Consider the following 22673-nt stretch of genomic DNA (forward strand, 5'->3'; position numbering starts at 1 on the left):
AGGATTGTGGGATGGGACGGTAACTCTCAGTAAACTCTTTGTTCTGTTTAGCTTTAGCTGTACAAGTGACCAAGATTAAGTCTCTTCACAGGGTGACTCAAGGCATTTGGGCACTTTTTTGTCTACATTAGATAGTTTACAGTGGATATGTGACAGGAAGTAAGGGGGGGGGGGGGGGGGGGGGGGGAGAGAGGAGAAGATGTAAGAATGGCCCAAGGCTGACCTGAAACTGGGGATGTTGTGATTACATTGTTGCCATCTTAGAGTCTACAGATGCCCCACATAGTGACTTCAACTCACCTGAGACAATTTCATCTGCATATGAGCAAAGACATGCAGAAACCCAACCACAGCGTCCCACAGTCGACTATGGGCCAAACTCTGCTGGTTGCCAGTACACGGACCCTACAACATCATTAGTAACAGTCACAATCACATCACAACCAACAATTACCTTTACACAATATGTTTCCTACACTCAGATATAGAGGTGTAACAGACCAGTTGATCCATGGTCTGTTTGGATCGACACCTGTGAACCGCGGATTAATTCCAAAGTTTTACCAATAACAGTGTAGAATAAATGTTTACTGTCGTTTGACTGAGCCTTTCAAAGCACTTGCTTGTCTTGATGCAAATTGATATTTAAAATGTGCTTTTTTGACGACTTTTTGGATGACTTTTCACAAAAAAGGCGGGACTATTAATATTTTTTTTGTGCTGATCTGAAAATTTATTAAATCCGTGACTCGTAATCGTGAAAAAATCGGAACCGTGAGTTTTGTGATCCATTGCACCCCTACTCAGATATGCAAGTACTTGCCACAGTTACAGCATACAGAAATTGTACAATATCAATGTCATATTGCTTTTGAAGTTGTCCATAGCAGAACTGTTTTCTTTCAATGCACTGAACTACAGTGTGTCAGTTATTACAGTGACTTCAACAGTGATAGTCTTGTCCTACCTGGATGTACTCTGTGAGCGTATTGAAAACCTGCTTGGCCACATTGATTGCCTTGGAGAAATTCCTCTGGCCCTGCTCGTCAATAACATCTTTACCAGAATAATACCAATAGAAATCACTGATAGACTCCTGGAGAGGAGTCCGGAGGGAGTAGGGGAGGGGGAGGAGGATGAGGAGAAGAAAGGAAGACAACAATGACACTGATTAACATTGAGTTAAAAAATGACAGCATCAGAAGTAGTAGAATATCACTGTGGAACAGAATCTTTTAAAAGGGTAATGTATAGAAAAAGCTATAGAATCTTAAAATGTGAGAAAAACAAGCCTGTTGGTATATGTATATGAGGCTAAATTGTTCTACATAATTGAGTATACTGATGTTTCTTTATTTTCAAACTTTCCATGTTTAAAGTAGAAGGGTAGCGATCAGTCTTCAACTTTCAAATTTCCCTATCGACAATAGTGTTGACGCGTTTGGACCAGGCGTCTATTTGACAGCAGCAGAATTTATAAGTCCAGGATAACCGATAAAGCGAGTCTTGACTTAGTCTAATCAGTGCACCCTGGCTTGGTGCGTTTCACCAAGGCCAAGCCGGGCTGAGGAAGATAGACTGAGTGGACGGCGAGGTTGATCACAGATTTACTGATGCTAAAAGTGAGAATAAGCATTGTGCCTGCTTTACAAAGAGTGAGCAGCAACTTCCTATGGAAGTATGATTAAGTAAAACACTATTTGGAAAAAAGAAACTGTAAGAGAAATGCCTGAACCGCTTTAAAGCGCAAGTAGCCTAGAAATATAAAAGTACACACAATTAAATCATAATTATATAATTTATCATTATATTCAAGGAGTAAGGATAATTATTTGCACAAATTAACGATTATAGTATACTGTTTGCCTTTAAAGTGAGCAGAAGATAATGTTGGGAAATTTAGCATAAAAGATCAATTATAACCAGTAAAGTACAAGGCTAGAATATGATGCGCAAATAGATATCTCTCCCTTTCTCCCTCTCATATATTGGCTAAAATTTAAATTTCCTATGTTACATTAACTTCCACTACTCTCTTTTTAGGCAAAGTGTACTACAGTTTGTGCAAATGACAAGTAACTTTGTTCATTAATATGTATATTTTTCATCATCATTTTTTTATCATTCTTCTGCTAGGTTTTTTAAAAGCAGGCTATTGAAAATAAGGTAAAACCCACTGCTAAGAAAAACAAAACAAAAACAGGATTAATACATCCTGGCTGATAGCCTGGTCAGTAACAGGCTAGCTGCACAGAATAAATCTCCATGGTAACTTGGCTGCCTCTGCTTTCATAAGTCAAGGCTAAATTGAGCCAAGACAGCGGGAAAACTCTGCTTTAATCTGCTGTCTAGGTTTGGTGAAATAGCCCTTTGGACAATTTGTTGTCAAGGGGTGGTTAAGTTCACACTGAACTGTCCTTTCAAAGTACTTAGTCAAAGTTTAATTCCTCTTAACTGAATGAGTTACGTTTTTTATTTTATTTTTTTTACAATGTATGAGAACTGTCTGACACTGTGAAGACTCATTTAATTTCAGTTTCAACCTAGGAAATATGTCCATACAAAATACTTCCTTATGAACCTGCAGAAGTGAACAAAAGGAGCCAACCTGTACTCTGAGGAGGTAGTCAACAGTAGAAATAATGATGTTGACGGTTGTATTGTTTCCTGTTTGCGTCCTTAGGTAGTTCTGGAAGTCTGAAACAGGATATTTCAAAAGATTGCAATTTTGCACTTGTAATATTGTGAAATGATTAAATAAAATAGTGGTATTTCTGTAAAATAATGCACGACATTTTATGTTAAACCTAGGACATCAGAATAAAACCCACATAGAGAAAAGCTTGTCGAGCCAGAAATGTGAGGAGTCATCTTCTGAGTAAATATGCATTTATCAGTGGGTTAATTAAAGGGATACTTTGCCAATTTAAATCCAGCTCTTTGTCATCTTTGTGTGAAACACACTGCCCACACAAAGATGACACAGAGCTGAATTTAAATCAGCAAAATATCTTTAAGACATGTACAAAAGATTATGTTCTTTGACATGTTGGTTAAAGAAACAAATTTCCCATCAATTTTTCAAACTGCAAGCAATCACACACTCTTTGTAAGGAAATAGTAATGTATAATTAATGTTGTTAACTCAACAATTATGATAAATAAAGATGGGGTGCGACTTGAGCCAGTAGCCGGTAGAATGTGATCACAAACCAGCGTTATCACAAACACCCTCCGCATGAATACATTTACCCCAAATTTAGATGCTCAGCCATATTCCTACTGTAGACCGCATCAGTATGTGACAGAGAACTTGCACACACACCTGAGTTGTGTCCTTCACAGAGCAGCTGCAGGAAGCGGAAAAGGTCACAGGTGAACTCATCATCCTGCATGACCTTCTCACCTGGCCGGAGAGAAGAAACACACCCACACACAGACATGCACACACACAGACACACACATAAACAGACAGACGCACATGCAGACGCACATATGCACAAGCACATACATAGGTTTGCGCACACACACACACACACACACACACACACACACACACACACACACACACACACACACACACAAACACACAGCCACACACATTTACACAGCCACACATAAAAAAAGTCAGAAAACAGGGGAGACAAAAGCAGACAACATATAGGAAAGGGATAGACACACAAGAAGATGGAGAGTGAAGAAGTATTAAAAAGAGATGGTGCTAATCCCCACATGTTTTCTTACAGTCAGTGAAAGGTGTAGGGTAATAATCATTGACTGTAAAATTAGTGGACAGAGCATGTGTGACGTCACCCTTTAATTGGTGGAGATCCGCTGTCCGTCATCGAGTTTGCCGTTACGGGCACAGCCATCCTGGTTGAGGATGTGATGATTTTAGACGAGAGGGAGGAGAGAGGGAGGAGTTCCTACCCTCTACGTTACGTTACACACTTTCACTGGCAATCACGTCATAGCCACGCCCTAAAACAACCTTTGCTTAAACGCCGATTTTAAAATCAACGAGACCATAATTAAAAAAATGAAGATCATTCTGGGTTGCAGAAGACTTCAAACTTGCATTTGAGACCATAAACTCATTATGAAAATGTTTACTGGGGTAATAAATCAAGTGAGAAGTGGCTCACTTTCTCATAGACTTCTACAGGAACCGACCTCCTTTCGCAACCACACGTGTCTCCCCCTGCAGGAATTCAGATAGAATGCAGGTTTAAGGAGTCTCCCCCTGCTGGAATTCAGATAGAATGCAGGTTTAAGGCACTTCTGCATTTGAAGCACTTTGCCGAGCAGGATGCGTTGTCCATTAATACAGTCTATGGTTATAATACACCACTCTGACCTAGGGGGCAAAGGCACCCACACCCACACACACTTGGATGAACAGTGGGCAGCCATAGCACTTGGTGGACTGAAGTGGGTTGGTTTTTAAACTGCAGCATTTTACAGTCAGGACTGGATTTAGGCTGTTTTCATGTTTTCTCAAAGAGGGTTTGTTTTTAAAGAAAAGGTTTTGGTTGCTGCTTGTCTTTGTAGATTATGCATAGATTACAAATACATTGAGGAAATTGAGGCCAGCTGCTCTGACTGTGTTAAAATGCTGCTTTGAACCAAGAAATGCAAAAGGAAAAGAGGGTCAGAGAAAGGAAGATGAAACACTTTACAAAAACAGAACAATAACAGAATACATCCATACGATTTGACAACAAACTGGACTGGGCTGAGGGAGAAAAATCTGTAGATCTGAAACAAGACTGAAAGTGCAGTTTTCTTTCATAATGCAGGCAATTTAGTGGATGTGCAACATTGTCTATAGATCACTTTTTCTAGTGGCCCAAAATGACTGAATGACTTGTGCTGACATTTGCTGATGTCCACTTCTAAAAGAAAAAAAGGTCTGATGCACCTGCTAAAAAATATTAGAAAGTAATTGTTATTATATGTTACTTTGTAGTAACAGGTTAAAATGTAACCGTGCATCCTCCACAACGGGTGTGTTGTTCGGATTCAGGTGTTCCTGAAAATGTTCCTTCCACTACCAAACAAGTGTGAGCAGTTCACTTGCACAGTTAAAAAACGTTTGGGCTTCCCTCTGAGTCGCCAGACCTTTTTGAGGTCAACAGAAAGTCCTTCGCTCTGGGGACTCAAATAGAATTTTCTATTATTATAGTAAGTAACCTAACACTATATTTTTTATCAACAAAAAAAGGGTTGTAGATTTCTTCAATGACAACTTATTTCTAAGAAAATTGAAATTACCATTTAGTAATTGTGTAAAGGCACTTTCAGGCTTATTCCCAACACAGTGATAAACTAGATGAAGGGAATATATTTTTCACAGTAGAAAAGAATTATGAGACAATATAAACTTTTAATTCCTTATAAATTAACAAGGATTATAAATAGGATTATGATAAATGACGAGGAAGTTAAGGATGTGGTGTACAATAAGTGCGAATAAAATGTCCTCAAGTCCAACAATAACGTGAGGTTGTAAAATTATACACAGTATAATGCACGACTACAACTATAACCAAAAATACAATACTAGGGTGAAAATAAGTCAATGCATTAAATAATAAAATAAGAATGGGTTATTCAAATTAAGTTTTGTCACTGAAACAAAACAGTCATGAAGGAGAGGTACACTGACTACAGACCACAGTTCAGCCAATAAACAGAGAGGAGGAGGGAGGAAAGAAGGAAGGATCAGAGTTCACTCCCATCCATTTAGAGAGCAGCATGGCACAAAACAGCCACTTTAAAGTCCAACCACACTTAGAGAAAAAGAGGAGAGGTGGACCAAACACAACGGATGAAAAGGTAAGAGATGAGCAATAAGCAGGGCTGCAACCACTGGCAATTTATGTCTTCTGTTTTTTTTTGCTGATGAATGTGTATATAAAATACTTTAAAATCATTCATCGCGAATATACATTCTTTAGCATTACACTTATTTTCTTGACACTAATACCGAATGCCCTGATCTTTTTTGTCTTAATGTAAGATCAGCTGTACTATAACAGTTCAATAAATTATATATATATTTTTTTAAAGATATTTTTAGGCCTTTATTTGACTGGACAGCTGAAGAGATGAAAGGTGAGAGAGAGGGGGAATGACATGCAGCAAAGGGCCGCAGGTCGGATTCAAACACATTGTACTATCCAGGCGCCCATATTCATTTTATTTTGTCGACCTAAATCTGCATCAATGAAGCTATAACACCTCTGAGTAACTCCTAAATCCCACCGGTTGCGTAACGGCGGTGGAGTCATTAGGTTTCCATTAAAGTCAATGTGTGTATTTCCACTGGCTGCGCAACGGCTGCGTCCTGACTCCGTCCCAGCTCCGGCGATCCCCAGCCCTCCGGAGCAGATACGCAGAGCTGCTACTTTTTCCGGATGTCGAAGTGCTCCGGGGCAATTCAGCACACGGCAGATAATTAAATAAAGCATCCTGTTCATTTTCAAAATAAAATAGGCCGTGCTCTTGGCAGATTATATCTTCCTGCACTCCACCTTGAAAACACAGCACAGAGTTGTTTCCCCTCTACTCCTCTGGATGGAAACAAACTGTTGTTGGTTTTGTGGTTCTATTCTACGTGAATTTGCGAGATCTCGTGGGTCCTTGTGACTTCAGCTGTCAGTCACGGCCACAGCCGTTCTGCAACAAATCCAGACCTGGTGGGTGTGAACGGACGGCTGAGCACGGAGCCGACACGCAGCCTTTCTGCAACCGGTGGAAATTGGGAGGAATAGCTAAACTACGTCCTCCAAAAATCAACACCTTTTTAAAACGGTTATAAACTGAACATTAAAAACTTCATGAAGGGAGCATTTATACTTGTAACTTAAACCGCACTAGTTTTAGAAAGTGTTATGCAATAAACTGGAAATTGAGTTTATTGCGTGCTAAAAAAAGGTTCCCATTTACGCATTCCAGTAGACAAAGAACCTAATTTGCATATGTGTGGAGTTGTGTAAATGCTCAATTTTTAACCCCCATAATCTCTAAAGGTTTGCTGCTGAGCAGGTAGTTTCCAGTGGGTCTATCAGAGCGTTTGCCCTGAAAACAGCTGCCTGATGAGAGAACCAAAACAGCAACGTTGCAAACTGTAAAACCAAAACGACAAACTGAAAGACGCTAAAATGCCATTATACGTAGTCATTGATCAAGAAGTGGAGGCTTAATCTACCATTTTGGTGGGCTGATTGTGGTATTTTTGTATTCATTGCAGCCCTTAGAGAGCGAGTCAGAAAGGAAAGAGATAGAGGCTGAGAACACAGATGGGATTGTACACATCACAACGGATAACAACCACCACAATAACCATCTCCATTACTAAGACAAAACAACCAGCTGACTTTAGGTTGACTACATGACCGAGAGGGTAAGGGTGGAGGATGGTAAATATTAGTAATATTTAGAATGTGCCAGATACTGTACAAATCCTGAGAGGGAGGCATACATGGGTTCAGGTTGTGACACTAACTACATTTCTACTACTGTGCCTGTACATGTCTGGATTTTTAAATCTTAACATCTATATGCTGTATTCAAAAGAAGTAATCATAATCATCATCAGTTTGCTTATTGTGAAGGAGGAAAATGTGAAACATTTTACTTCAAAATTCATAAATGGACTTTAAAGACTTTAAACAGTATAAAATGACCAACTACAAAAGCAACTAGAGAGCAAGTTATAATTAGCCTAGCAAGAAAAAGAGAGATTAGAATGGTGAGGGAAGAAAAAGTAGCTACAAGCACAGAGCAGGTAAGGACGAGGTCTGAAGGTCTACACTCAGGACCTGGACAGAACTGACACAACAGCTATCCAACCATAGTGAGAGAGACTGAGAGAGAGACAGAGAGAGAGAGAGTGAGAGAGAGAGCGAGAGAGATATAGGGAGAGAAAGGGAGCGAGACCAACCAACACACAAGGAAATGGCAGAAGGCATAATTACCACGCTCATGAGTGATGACTGAGGAAGGGAAGAAGGTGCAGTAAACCAAAATGAGAAAAGGAAAACAGGGGGAAGAAAGAAAGAGAGAAAGAAAGTAAGAAACAAAGAAAAATATTACATATAGGGAAACGAGATTTAAAAAATTCCGAATTTAGTTGTTTGGTCAACATGGAAAAGAAATTATGCGTTGACAGAAAACCTGTACAGCTCAGTAAAAGTCAATAGGTGTCATCTAAATTAAATGTAATATATTCAAAATATAAAAAATCAAGACCTTGTGTATTTTTGCTTGTCTGATTGTGGACGTGCACTCGCAGTGAACCGGTTTAGTTAATAGGGCTTTTAAAAAGCAGGTAACTTTGTATTTACAAAACAATAATAAGGAAATTATGAGTAGAAAAACATTATCAGCTGTGCCATGACTAGCATTATGCTATAAAAGGTGCAGTAATGATTAATACAAAGTCAGTTTTAGTAATTACTGGTAGATCAATCCCGGAAGTGGTTATAGACTAGTCCAATCTGAATTCTCTGTTGCATGACTAAAACTATTGTTGAATGTACACATGTTCCAGCAAAACAAGTTCCTACCCGAGGCTATTTTGCAGCGGCACCATCATAGGGCAATTGTGATTGGTTTATAGAATTGCCATTCAATGAACCAGAGCACGTATTTCTCCCATCCCAGAATGCTGTGTGGACTAGCCAGACCCTCCGACGCAGCGCTATGGAGGAAGGTCTGGCAATGCAAGACTAATGTTACTGTAATATTATAACTTTCCCGAGTAACTAGTAGTGTAACGGATTACATTTCCAAAACAGTAAGTGTATTACAGTTTCTAATCCAAGTAATGCAACGTTTCTGCTTCACCAGAACACAATTTGTCCAAGGTAAGCGATCTTACGCCGTGTTTAGTCGCCGCTGAAGTACGCAACCTGTTCAGTCCTCTTATGTGTAGTCTGGTCATTCATATCAGAAGCACATTTCTCTGCACTGGTTAAAAGCGATTCTGCTCTTCTGCACTTTTCTAATCACACATAAAGGGCCCAAGTGTCAATTCCCCGTCTAGCGCCGTCGTTTAAATTGCAAATGCACCTGTGCCCATCTTTGCGCCCATTGGCATCCTGGTCTTACAGGGAGGTGTGTGCCCCTACTCTGTGTGTGCGTGTGTGCTAGTCTCTTTCGCTCGCTGTTAAGACACAACAGAGTCATTAAATACACAACTGCAATAGGGTGCTTGTCAGGATAATGTTAACATACACTGGGTCATTTTAATCATTAGAACACCTCCAGCAGGTTTTTTTTTCTTCAATGAGGCACAGTCTCTTATAACATCGGGATGATTTGTTCCATAATCCATACACATTTAGGGACCCCATGCTCTGCAAACATGAGGAGTAAAATATTCATGTTTAAGTGAGGTGAAATGAAATTATGAAAGGAAGTCAGAAATGCAGAAATGTCATACTACCTTCATTAGACCAGAAATGACTTAAAACAACCTCTTATGTCATTGCTGCACCTGTTGTAACATGATAACTTACGCACCAAATAATGCATAAACAATTCCTCATAATTACCTACAATTATCCAGTTGTTAGTTAGTTTGCAAGCTATGACTGTATTTTACAAAATAGTCAAACAAAAGAGAATTTTGATTTTAGAATTGAATTTTGAAAAGTATCGGTCTAAATGATTGTGAACATTTGTAACAAAAGGTATACACACAAGATGTAACAGGCAAATCATAAGCACATACACATGTACACTAGGAAATCATACTTGATAATGCATATGGAAAACAGGTAGAACTGCATAACCACTTGATACAAATCAACAAATCGCTCAACCAAAGTGATGGCAGCATAAATGGGACAAAGCAAGATAAAGAGTGATGATTTTTTTAAATGTAGTGCTTTCGTGTCTTCTTGGGAAACATTTATATTTTCAATTAAAAAAAAAGAAAGAGGCTACCTTAGAATGAAACCAATGGTTTTAGCAAGCAGTGATTTTTATAGGTAGCTTTAAATGTACTGTACCATCCTTAGGTCAATTTAAGTGACATTTGAGAATTTTACCTGCACCTGGTGAAGAAAAGCATTTTAACATCAACAGACTATGTCGTTGGGAAAAATAAACATTAATAAAACCTTTATTTCTATTGCTATGATCATTCAAAAATGTAAACCAAAGCTTACCTGATCCCTCCTCTGTCACCATTCCCAGTCCTTCTGCTTTGTTCTGCCTCTCAAATGCATTTAGATCCAAAACACTAAAAAAAAAGAAATCAATGGTGAAACTGTCCTGTTGAGCTCTCTTCCCTGACCTTGGCCCTGATTGAGCCCTGTTGTTATTAACCATTAAAACTATGTTGAATATTAAAAGTTCCTGTAAGCAGCAAAGACATAATTGTACAGACAAATAGAGGCCGACCGATAAGGCCGATACCAATAAGAATAATAGGTTATTTAAAAACCTGATATGCCAATATATCGGCCAAAATGCATTTAAAAAAAAAATATCCAGAAACGTGTTACATAAACAGATTTCCCTAACAATAATTATTTGTAGTTATTTATGAGTTCCCACTAAAATAATATAATAATTTGTGTTACGGTCACAACAGAACAGACGTACATCAAAATTCTGATAAATAAAATGTATAAAAATACAAACTTATTTTACAAACTTAAGATTTTTGTGTTAATGTGTTAAATGTGCATTAACAACAAACAAAAACAATCAGCATTGCCAACAGGGACGTTGTAGAGCGCCCACTGGTGGACAGCATATGCAATGCTAACACAACATGGTTGACAGTCAGTTTTTTTTTTTTTTTGTCAAAATCACTTATTTGTCATTATAAATGATTCTGATGAATGAATATAGAAAAACAAAAACGACCATCATAACTGCCGATACCGATAGATCAGGAAATGCCTAATATCAGCCGGTAATATCGGCCTGCCGATATATTGGTCGGGCTCTACAGACAAATATCACTGGATTACTTTGATGCTGAAGAATACTTAACGTGATGTGGACGTTTATCTGCAATGGATGTAATATTGATCTTTCGCAAATTCAGACTGAATCTAGAAATATGTGCATCATACCTGTGTGTTCAGGTTTGACTGTGTTATGACTCAGAGAAAAAGCTTAATTTTGGATGCAATCTGGCTCTGAAGTTGTTACCTTAAGTGCCTCCATGAGCTGTATCACAGTCACTGCTGCAGCTTCAAATACTGAGCATGTTGGAGAGCGGTCTTATCAGCTGGCTAAACTACAGTCACTAACAGTGTTTCTCTGTAATGGGCCCAATGAAAACCCCTGCCGGGCCAGAAAAATCTTTTTACTGCAAAAAAATAAGGGCAAATATCTATTGCATTTCCCCTATATTCATTCTGCAGCAGCGCACCGCCATGAACTGCAGCGCCCCACTGCCGTGAGTCCATAAACAAAGCACCAAGGCAACTGTCTGTGCTTAGTTCGCGCCTATTACAGCATAATGTTGCATCACAATGAAACAGGGATATAAATGAGACGGTCCACAAAGAAATTCAAATAATCTGATTTATTCCCTGCTCTCATTATTAGTCATACCCAGATGATATCTGAAGTATGCATGTCAATATAATCACTGAGACTTTTTGGTTTCTTTTAAAGTGCCCATATTATGCTTATTTTCAGGTTCATGTATTTTGAGGTTGTACCAGAATAGGTTTCCATGGTTTCATTTTCAAAAAACACATTCTTTTCCATTGTACTGCACATTGCTAGATCCTGTTTTCACCGTGTGTTTAGGTCTCTGTTTTAGCTACAGAGTGAGACATCTCACTTCTATACTATCTTTGTTGGGAGTCACACATGCTCAGTAGCTAGGTAAGCTCCCATCTAGCTGATGGGAGCTTACCTAGAGAGTTATCTAGCTGATAACTCTCTCCAGTTTTGGTCAGTCCAAGGTAGGATTAGCTGGGAGACTTCTTCTAGACGAGGGCCACTTGTGGAATACCTGCAGAACAGGAACAGGAAGTAGTTCTTTTGGATAATATGGTCAACTAGTTAGCCACCTCGCCTCGGCTAATGACATAGAAAGCCATGCATATTTTGAACAGTTCACCCAGAGACTGAAGGCAGAGGACACTCAGAAACCCTATCTCACTCAAAACAACATGGATAGTTTTTTTCAAGTTTGTATGCGTGTTGAAGCACCAGAGACACAAAATAAAAAAAAATTTCATAATATGGGCACTTTAAATTTTTAGCGAAATAGACTTGACTGGTCTTTAAGTTAGCCAGTCAAAACCCCAGTTAGAACCCAGTGAACAACCCACCTGTGCTATGAAGACATATACAGTATTGGTTTCAGTCTTAAAACAGGAAGAGTGTGTAGTTTTACCTGCATGACTGCATCAGACCAGCCAGACTCTGAAAAAAGCCCACATCTTTTTTGTCTTTCAGATAATCCAACATTTTCTGTCAAAGAGACCGAGAAAACCACAAAGGACAATGAGAAAGAGGAGTTATATTTCAGACCAAAATATGCTTTAAAACAAGTAGAGGAGATGGACACAATAACATGAACATCTATACGGTAAGGTCTTAATTCCTCATTAAGAACAGGGTCTCAACAAACACAATACACTTCACAGGAATACTGGATTGGTTTGCATATTGCGCAGGTGTTCCTGATATTCAGTCCAATGCAACTGGCCTGCCAAAACATGGACAATACCTTTACCAAGCTCACAATGTCCCGGTTTGTTGACAGAAATGTGTAAATTCAATTATAGGTTAATTATTCTCATAATTACAGTAAATGTGGTGTTGTACTGGATGACATTATACTGAGAGGTGAGATTGTTCTTGTCTTTCCTATTTACATCCATTAAGAGGACATAATAATAGGAACCCCTTTGAAGATTATAAATTCCAGTATAACACCATAATTTACTATGACCTCAAAACTAAACACACAATCTAATTAACAGCTCTATAAAAGGTGGATATTACATGTGGTCAATGTCTTTATTGTGTCAAGGGTAAATTGAATTTTTGGTTGGTATGTTATTTGTTGTATGTATATTGTTAATGACATGTTACAACTGAGTAAATGGAATGGAGACAATGGAAACAGCAACAAGGAAAGATTCATAATAAAACTGCTATGTACATGACAGAAAGTAAATGGACACTGAAATACCTGCTGTACAGTAGAGTTTCCTCCATTGAGAATAGCTATGCCCAGCTTTAGAGTAGAGGCCACCATGGGACCCATCTCACCTGGTGAGGAGGAAACCACACACAGAGAAAACAACTGGACACTAGTTCTTCACATACCAGGTATCAGGGTCATTCCAATGTCCGTCTCACCCAATGAAGAACAAATTTATTTTTACATGTAATAACTTAGCCCCGACTCTCATGCAGAGAAGTCTGCTACATATGGCAATACAACCAGTCTACAGACCCAATCACAATGTCAGTTTAATGTAACACCTGGATAGAAAACTCCTGTGTCCCGCACTTACAACTGAACGGCACTGATTGAATGGAGACAATGCACAACTGCATATACTCTCATGATCTCATTCATTTTAAAAATTTGTTTGATGCTTTCATATCGCAACAGTTTGACCAACGTTGACTTTAATTAACCAGTTAGGCCACAGACTAAAGAAAATGACACCACCCAAACTAGCAGTCAGTCCGACCATTGGTCATAATGATTTAATGAAACATTAACACAGTTACTGATTAGTTATTATCAATATTAATCCTGTAAGAATATATCTGTAAACGTTTGAATAGTCCATAGTTGTAACGGACGCTGACTGTTTTTTAGTTTGTAAAGAGGTTTTGGAGTTGTGCAAAGTAGCACGTTAACATTTCAGTTAACACCCATATGCATGAACATGAGCCCCGAAAGTGGCTATATAGCACAATCATTCAAATAGCAGTGTTACAGTAAAGTAGTTACAGTGGGTGACAGGACCTACCTTTGCTAGCGCTGATGGTTTGTAGCACCATCTCCGCAGCTCCTCGGTCATGCAGCCGAGCCTGCTGATACAACAGCTTCTGCTTCTCCATCTCCTTCTCCTATGTATGTGAAATAAGACACACGTCTGACAGGCAGCAGCATACACGTCTACAGCCAAGACCATCATGGGGACTGACGGATAGACAGCGTGAGCAGCTGATCACCTACTTCAAAACTCTTCACTTCCTCTCCATCCTCATCTTCTTCATCATGACAACTCTGAAGGAGGGAAGAGTGATAAAAATTTGAGTTACATGTGGACAGCAGAGGGAAAATGTGTTGCAAAAGGACTATCGTCATCCTGTGATAATCCAGCTAATTCACTTCTAAGTACAGTAATAAAAAGGTTTCTAGTGCTGGTATTCAGTAGCTGGTACCTTAGCCATAATGTCAGCATAGGCCATGTAGAGGATATCCTCATCCAGTTTACTGCAACACAAAACACACGCACGCCCACACACATTGTTATTGCAGTTTTTTTGTCACTTTAGACTAATCTTTTAGATTTAAAACATGCTGGCTGAAAGCAAATCACAAGCAACCTCTTGAGTGCAAAACAGCAAAGAGCACATATAAACAAGTGAGTTGAACATCCGTCAACAGTCAGACGGATCCACGTACTTTTTTGGCAGAGATAAAGTTTGACTGGACAGATATAATTCAATTCAATTCCATTCAATTTTATTTATAGTATCAATTCATAACAAGAGTTATCTCAAGACACTTTACAGATAGACCACACTCCAGAATTTACAAGGACCCAACAGTTCTAGTGGTTTCCTCCAGAGCAAGCAACAGTGCGACAGTGGCGAGGAAAAACTTCCTTTTAGGCAGAAACCTCGGTCAGACCCAGGCTCTTGGTAGGCGGTGTCTGACGGGCCGGTTGGGGTTAGAATGAAGAGTGGCAATAACAAAAATAGAAAAAATATAAGACTGCCATATTTTTCTAGCAAGGATGCAGTATGCCAGCAGTTCCCAACCCTTTTCTGCAGGGCTATGTTGGAGCACAAACATGAGCTACAACCTTCTATTTTACATATATCTACAAGAACCCACCACTTCTCTGTGAGGGCTGTTCTGCTGAACAGCTGAATGAGCTGATGCAAAGGATCAATGTGTTTTAGCCCCTCCTCTTCCTCTGACGGCTCCTGGACCCCCGGTTTCTGAAATAAACAAACATTCACAATGACAAAGACTCTACGGTAAACACTGAAAAGGACTGTTAGGGACAACTTTAAAAAATAATTCCATTGCAAAAAACTTACTGCAAGGTCCTCTATCAGTTTATCCTCAAAGTAGTGCTCCTCTGCCTCAATCCAGGTCTTCTCATAGCCCTGCAGGAACAAGTTGACCGCCCGGTGCCTAGTTTGGGGGAGATACGATGGGAATAAAAACTAAGTCTTTCTCATTAGATATAACACATGCACAGTATACGCATGTACCCACTGTATATGCTGTACGTGTGTGTTGTGGTGTGTGTGTGTGTGCGTGCGTGTGTGTGTGTGTGGGGGGGGTAAATATACCTGGGCAGGTTATAGAGCGGTGCCATCCTGAAGCATGCAACCACTGCTCTCTTCCTCTGTTTAGACAGCAGTTTGTGCCACACCGCCTTCTTACTGCGCTGAGGATGTTCAACCTAAACACACAGACTGAACCACTTAGTACTAGAGCTTTACAATCTTCCTCTATAACAAAACTGTTAATATTCAAATTATATTTGAAAATATATTGCTTACATTCAGCAAATTATTAATATTTACTACACTACTCAGGCTTATTCATTGCCAATGCCACTATCACTATGTGGTTGTTGTTATACATTCTGTCCACTGGAGGGACTTCAAACATAGCCTCAAATGGGCATCTACTTCATGGCGTAGTGCATTTCTGGCACATTGATTTTATACGTTCATATTCAACTAAGTGCACACAGCGGCAAAAATACAAATCAACAGAGAACTCTAAAATTAAACATTATCTAACAGGTGTAGTGAAACGGTGCTGTTGTAAAGGCTAAAGGGCTTGGTTCGCACACTGACATGTTAGAAAACACAGCCGAGATGTCACAAACCGAGTAACATTGGTGTTAGCCACCATGCTAATGGCATTGATAACTATGGCAAACTGTGCCCTATCTACTTTTTTAGTGTTTTATTGGCGAGTGTTTCTGGCAGATTGTTACAGCTGCTAGAGGTTATTATATGCAGTCAAAGCGGACTTTGACAGCTGTAGGGCAGCTAACATCAGTTGTCTCCATGAAGCTTCCCGGCTGGGCTCCTATAACGCAGAGCACATTTTTGTCACAAACCTTGACTGCGGTGTGGACTAGCCAGACCTTCTCCGCAGTGCTGTGGAGGACGGTCGGGCAATGTAAAAGTGCATTTGGAAACATCATTGTCTTCAAACAACAGACATGCTTGTGTCTAATTTTGCAGTTGGGGCAAATTTAAAATGACCAATCACATTAGCTCTGGCCTTCTTTAGGAGGAGCACATGTGTTTAGTAAATCAACTGAAATATGATAACACACACACACACACGCACACACACGCACACACACGCACCACACACACACCACACACACACACACACACACACACACACACACACACCACACACACACACACACACACACACACACACACACACACACACACACACACCACACACACACACACACACACACACACACACACACACACACAACACACACACACACACACACACACACACACCTGGTCTAGGTGGAAGAGGACATGAGCAATCTCCAGGACTCTCTCCACAGTCTTCTCTGGGTCCGAGGTGTCCTCATAGTGATTAGGAAGGTCTCTGTATAGAGCCATCTGCCAACGAATAGCTGGGTCCTCCAGCTGTACAAGACACACACATAAAGTCACTGAGGACATCTATTCAAATGTATGTCGAGACTGTGCACTTTTTTTTTTTTTTTTTTTTTAAAGAACTTTATGGGCCTTTCCTCCTTTAATGATAGGACAGCTCAGGCATGAAAGGGGAGCATGACAGGGAAGGCACTCAGGAAAACCGTCACAGGTTGGATTTGAATCCTGGACCTTCTGCATTGAGGAATAAACCTCTGTACATGCGCACCTGCTCTACCAACTGAGCTAAATGGCGACACGGCTGTGATATATGTTTGGTGGATTTGAGTTAAATAGTGAACCAAATGTTGGAGCTGTTACGAGATGAATGAATGAATGAATGATATTTTATTGATGTGTCCACACAGAATTACACAACACCAACACCAAAGTAATTTCATCCACAGCTTCCGCTCCAATGTCCACACACAACATACTCTACTTTGCACAAAATAAAGAATAAAGAAAACATATTATTATAATCCATTAATTGTCCAACTAGAACCAAAACATGTCGTACATAAACAAAAGGCACGGAAACATAAATAAATAAATAAATAAATAAAAAACAGATAATGTCACTTTCAGACAGAAAATCAATACAAAGCAGCATACTTGTTTTTCCTCATCAGATGGTTATCAATTTTTATAAATTCATATGATGTGCTTTTCTGGAATTTTCTTTGGGATTCTGTCTTTCACTGTTAGAATGTACATATGATTAAAATTATAGATCGTTGCATTCTTTGTAAGTGGGCAAGCCTGCAAAATCAGCAAGGGGTCAAATTCTTATTTCCCCCACTGTAGGTAAAAAAAAAAAAAACTAACAGATGTATATCCTGCCTCGTCTCTTTCACTTTAACTTTGTCAAATAAATCTTAAATCATGATAATTTGGAAAATAAAACGCAAAATGAACTTCATTGAGACCACACAAATTACAGTCTGTCATCCTCAATAGTGCCAGACCACCGTTCTCATTCAGACTATCCACTACCAACTAGGGATGTCACATTACCAACAATTCAGTAGTCGGTGCCAATACCAGTATATACCATAATAAAGTGCAATTAATGTTCACAGTGCAACAACTAGCTATTGTCCCCAGACATATTCCAGACTTTCAGGCATCTTTTCAAAAGGTACTGTGCAAAAACAACAATAACAGTGTTTCTAACAGATGTCTGACCGGAGACGTAACAAACCCCGGGTAAATATTGGAGATATATTTGAACTATGGAGATAGCTTAGAGCCCAATAGGACGCTGAGTTGGCTAATTTTCTCCTGAACAGGTAGCTAAGCATTAGCTTTAGGCTAATTTATCACGACTACAAGGGACGGGCATTTAATGTCATTTCAACATTCGTGTACTCACGTTGAATTATATAGCTACCCAAGTTGGTTACTTGCAAAAACAAAACAAAAATGCCAGTGAAGTGATCCCAACGTGTCCTGGCTGACGCCACTATGCTAACCCTGCTAACGTTACTGGAGGCCCAGGCAAGCGGGCCACATCTGTTTAGAATGTATAGCCTGTTCATCGGCCATAGCCGACATTGGTCAGTTATTTGAAGCCAAGAGAGGGGGGGCATTTTTTAGGTTGGGTAGAACCATAGATTGTAACAGAATGGGCTACGGGTAGAATATAATCTCCACAGACTCTCATTCATGTACTGGAAGTAGAAGGGGATGACTTTGGCAACTTGTTCGTGACCTCCTACTTCTACTTCTCGCATTTTGTCATTTTAGAACCAGAAGGCATTGATTCTCGTGACATCCCTAGTACCAACCCTTTTTAATTCATCTGTTGAAAGCATGACGTCATGTTCATTTTATCTTACTTGCAGTACATTGATTGTGTTATTAAAGGTCAATGTATTCTTACCTTTCCTTGCAAATGGAGATTGTTCCTGATGATCTCTCGTACTTCATGCTCTGTGTCTTTCTGTGAACAGAGTAAATGTACGCTCCGTAGTGAGTCAAAGATAACCATTAGTAAGGACTACTAGCCAGTCAGAAGCAGAGTATGAGGGAGTGCCATGTTAGCAGCAAGGCAAGCATTATAACGTGCGTTACAAAGTGAAGAACGTTTGTCTCTGAAGTAAAGGCTGGACTACAACAGAGCTTTTTGGAGCAGTTTGTGAACAGTGTTTTCTGTTGGAGATGGTAAGTCCCTTTGGGCTTTTTCACTTTATCAACCTATAACTTGCACTGAAATTGATATATAACACAATAAAGGAAACAGAAAAAGCCAAAATGTGACCATTCTTAGAAGATCTGACAGAGCTTGGTGCGTGGAGATAGAGAAAGAGGTGCGCTCAGAAAAGCCAGAACATTTAGAGACTGACAACCCAGTTGGCATTCTCTGATGGGTATCTTTAAGATTTAGATTGTCAGCAGAGGCAATAACTTATCCTTGCCAGCTTCTCAATCCGTATGTTGCCAATGCGACACATCGGTTTTTAAATGTATTTTTTATTTGGTCCCAGAATTGATTACCACTGCTAGGGTTGCAACTGAAAGAATAGGCTACGGCAATGAAAGTTTATGGAATGCACAAGTGTAATAGAGTGGGACTGATTACCTATACTAATAATAATAATTCTGATAATATTTTGCAATGTTTTATTTCTAAGCAAGTAATGTCATAACTTTGTATCCACCCCCTCCCCATAGTGGAGGCTCTCCGAGGCTATTACCCCTTAAAAAGAAGCGAAATGCTTTAGTCCACCTGACATGATGTGAGCCAAGTGACTGCTGGTGTTCTGCTGATGTGTGTCAACGTGAATTGAGTTGACACAGCTATGTTCTTCAAGAAAGTAAAATTGGGGTCACAAAAAAGAAAAGAAAGAGAAGGAAAGAAAGCAAAGTGAGGGAAAGCAACTGTTAACAATTTTCTTCCAACAGAAAGGCGAGGAGCAGAATCACAACTTTTGTATAAAACATCGCCAACAACACTTACCATAAAAAGAAGCTTTTGAAAAACGTATTGTTTGTCGAATACACAAATGTCCGAGAATACATCTCATAGAAACAATAGCTCCAAAGTTCAGTCAAAACCTACAACTTGATCCAAATCTCGCATTTTAAATGTCCATCTTAATATATTGTATATGCATGGGTGCCATTAGGCAAATGTTGTATTACCTTAGCGAAGTGTTTATCTATTTTTGTAAAATAAAAGTTTCCTTTTAATACCATTGTAACTGTGTTATACTGCTCAAAAGACATTTAGGATCTATTCTTGCTTTTGGCCATGGCTGGAGCAAAAAACGCTCAGAAATGGCTTGGTGTTCAGAGGTCAAGCTAATAGTTCTTTTGATCAAAGGTTGTCAGCAAGGAATTCAGCTTGATGCATATTATAGGCTGGAACATAAATTAGTATCAGCATCATAGCTACAGTGTCAAATGACATATCTATCAACATTACTTAGCAAAGATTAAAGGTGCTCTAAGCGGTGTTGCGATGATTTTAGGCTAGAACATTTGTTGTCACATACAGTAAACATCTGCTTACTATCTGCTAGCTGCCTGTCCCCAGAACACACTGTAAAAAATATCTGCTCATTATCTGCTAGCTGCCTGTCCCCAGAACACACTGTAAAAAAAAACGTCTATGTAGACAGCCCAGGGTCTACAAATGGCAACAAAAACAAACTGTGCCAACCTGCACAACTAACCATAACAGCCAATAACCAACAAAAAGAATTTGGGGGTGGGGGTTGGGGGGTTAGTGTGCAGAAGCACAGAAGGGAGGGAGAGGGGACGGGACGACAAGGAGGGAGGGGCAAGCTAGTATTGTTTTGTTTGAAAATATTTAAAACGTCAACAAGAAGTAACGTCACCCAACATTGCAAAGAGCACCTTTAAGGTAATATTAGTCCCCCTCAATTTTAGCTACAGAGAGTTTAGCAGTGGCAGGTCCCTCATAATTTCATCCTGTTGAGGATGTGACACAAGGTGAGTTCTCAAAAAGTTGTTTGTAGCATAAGCAGGCTAAGAGGAAAATATCAATCCTGTATGTCTCAAAGCAGATTTGTGCTTGTCTTTTAGGACATAGTGAGCAAGATGAGGAAATAGAAGATGATGGAATTGAAGAGAGCCATGGGAATGAAGGTTGCTCTAATGATAGTGAGAAAGATGCAGAGAGGACACAAGAGGGAAATGCACAATAATATTTCCAGAGGACCCAGGCAAAAAAAAACCAGACATAACCGACATTTTAAAAGATGCTTAAGCGAGATGGACCAAGAGGAAGGGGGCCCACAGAGACTGCTCATCCATTAGTCCCAGAATTATGTGCAACACCCCTGGTCATATGATGCAAACTCTACTCCTTTTATGTAAACGTGCTCGTCGCTGGATTGGGAAAACCTGGGTTGATTTAACAAGTTAATAACCACCTTGTGCGGGAGCGCGGTGGTTAGGTTTGGCGAAGCGGGGTAACAGAAATAAATCCAGGGCATCTTGACCCTGATTTGTAGTGTACAGTCCCTGACAAAAGTCTTGTCGCTTATCTATTTTGTAGAAACACCTGCTATTAACCTGACTATTAATTAATCAATTGGTGTAAGAAATAGCTCATATGAAAAGCTAAAACCCTACCAAATGATGTTCAATGCACTGAAATAAATTAGTTCCACTAAAAAAAGATTTATTATTTAAACAAGACAGAAAGATCAAATTTTGGCAAGACAAAAGTTTTGTCGCCTATACATAAATTGAACAAATTTACTACAAATACTAAAATATGTCAGCAAATTAAATATTGGTGCTGTGAGATTCAAATTTAATATCTTGTATGACTTCCATGAGCTTGAAGGACTGCATCCATGCGGTTTGGCAAGGATTCATACAATGTATTGATGAAGTCTTCAGGAATAGCTAGGAAAGCAGTCTTGCATGCCTCCCAGAGTTCATCAGTATTCTTTGGTTTGGTCTTCCATGCTTCCTCTTTCATCCTACCCCACATATGCTCAATGATGTTCATGTCTGGTGACTGGGCCGGCCAATCCTGGAGCATCTTGATCTTCTTCGCCTTGAGGAACTTTGAAGTGGAGATGGAAGTATGCGATGAAGCACCATCCTGCTGGAGAATTTGGCCTCTTTTATGGTTGGGAATATAAGAGGTAGCTAAGATTTCTTGGTATTTGAGACAATTGATGTTGCCTTCCACCCTGCAGATCTCTCGCACACCCCCATACTGGATGTAACCCCAAACCATGATTTTTCCACCACCAAACTTCACTGTTTTCTGGGTGAATCTTGGATCCATGCGGGCTCCAGTAGGTCTCCTTCAATATTTGCGGCAACTGTGGTGTAATTCAACAGAAGATTCATCTGAAAAATCCACTTTCTTCCACTTCTCCAGCGTCCATCCTTTTAGCAGGCTGTGGGCCTTGGCAAATGCCACACGGTTTTTCAATTGTCTTTCTTTAGTGCTGGCTTCTGGCACGATTTTCCCCTGGAGGCCATTCGGACAGAATCTGACAAACCGTTCTGGTTAAACGGGACTTCAGGGCCGGGTCTGGTGGGCTCTACTGCGGGGAAAATGGGCGGGCCTTGGTTTTTCAAACAACAAACGTCCCTCTAGCAGTTTCTTGGGGGGTCTGCCTACCTGGTTTTTTAAAAAACATCTCCGTGTCTTAAAATTTTTTTTTTTAATTTCCTCTTACTTGACGCGAGACCATTAAAGGTTCTGCCCATCAGTGGGGATCGGGCTTCCCTCTTGAAAAAAAACTTTAGTCCGGGTGATCTTTGGCATTTGCGTG

General features: G+C 39.7%; 1 protein-coding gene across 1 annotated transcript in view; it reads right to left on the bottom strand.

The window, feature by feature from the left end:
* ryr2a (ryanodine receptor 2a (cardiac)) overlaps positions 1-22673 on the bottom strand; it is a 250065-nt gene that overhangs the window by 33843 nt on the left and 193549 nt on the right. Inside the window, exons 77-92 of the mRNA XM_032502936.1 lie at positions 18788-18847; positions 16759-16893; positions 15547-15659; positions 15289-15385; positions 15080-15186; positions 14401-14452; positions 14192-14242; positions 13983-14082; positions 13187-13266; positions 12383-12459; positions 10182-10255; positions 7983-8000; positions 3326-3406; positions 2609-2697; positions 968-1096; positions 301-405 (exon numbers count right to left, since the gene is read on the bottom strand). Coding sequence (XP_032358827.1) covers positions 301-405; positions 968-1096; positions 2609-2697; positions 3326-3406; positions 7983-8000; positions 10182-10255; positions 12383-12459; positions 13187-13266; positions 13983-14082; positions 14192-14242; positions 14401-14452; positions 15080-15186; positions 15289-15385; positions 15547-15659; positions 16759-16893; positions 18788-18847 — 1368 coding nt within the window. The remainder of the gene's footprint in view (positions 1-300; positions 406-967; positions 1097-2608; positions 2698-3325; positions 3407-7982; positions 8001-10181; positions 10256-12382; positions 12460-13186; positions 13267-13982; positions 14083-14191; positions 14243-14400; positions 14453-15079; positions 15187-15288; positions 15386-15546; positions 15660-16758; positions 16894-18787; positions 18848-22673) is intronic.

The sequence above is a fragment of the Etheostoma spectabile genome, chromosome 21, assembly GCF_008692095.1.
Source record: "Etheostoma spectabile isolate EspeVRDwgs_2016 chromosome 21, UIUC_Espe_1.0, whole genome shotgun sequence".
In the NCBI taxonomy this organism is placed as follows: Eukaryota; Metazoa; Chordata; class Actinopteri; order Perciformes; family Percidae; genus Etheostoma; species Etheostoma spectabile.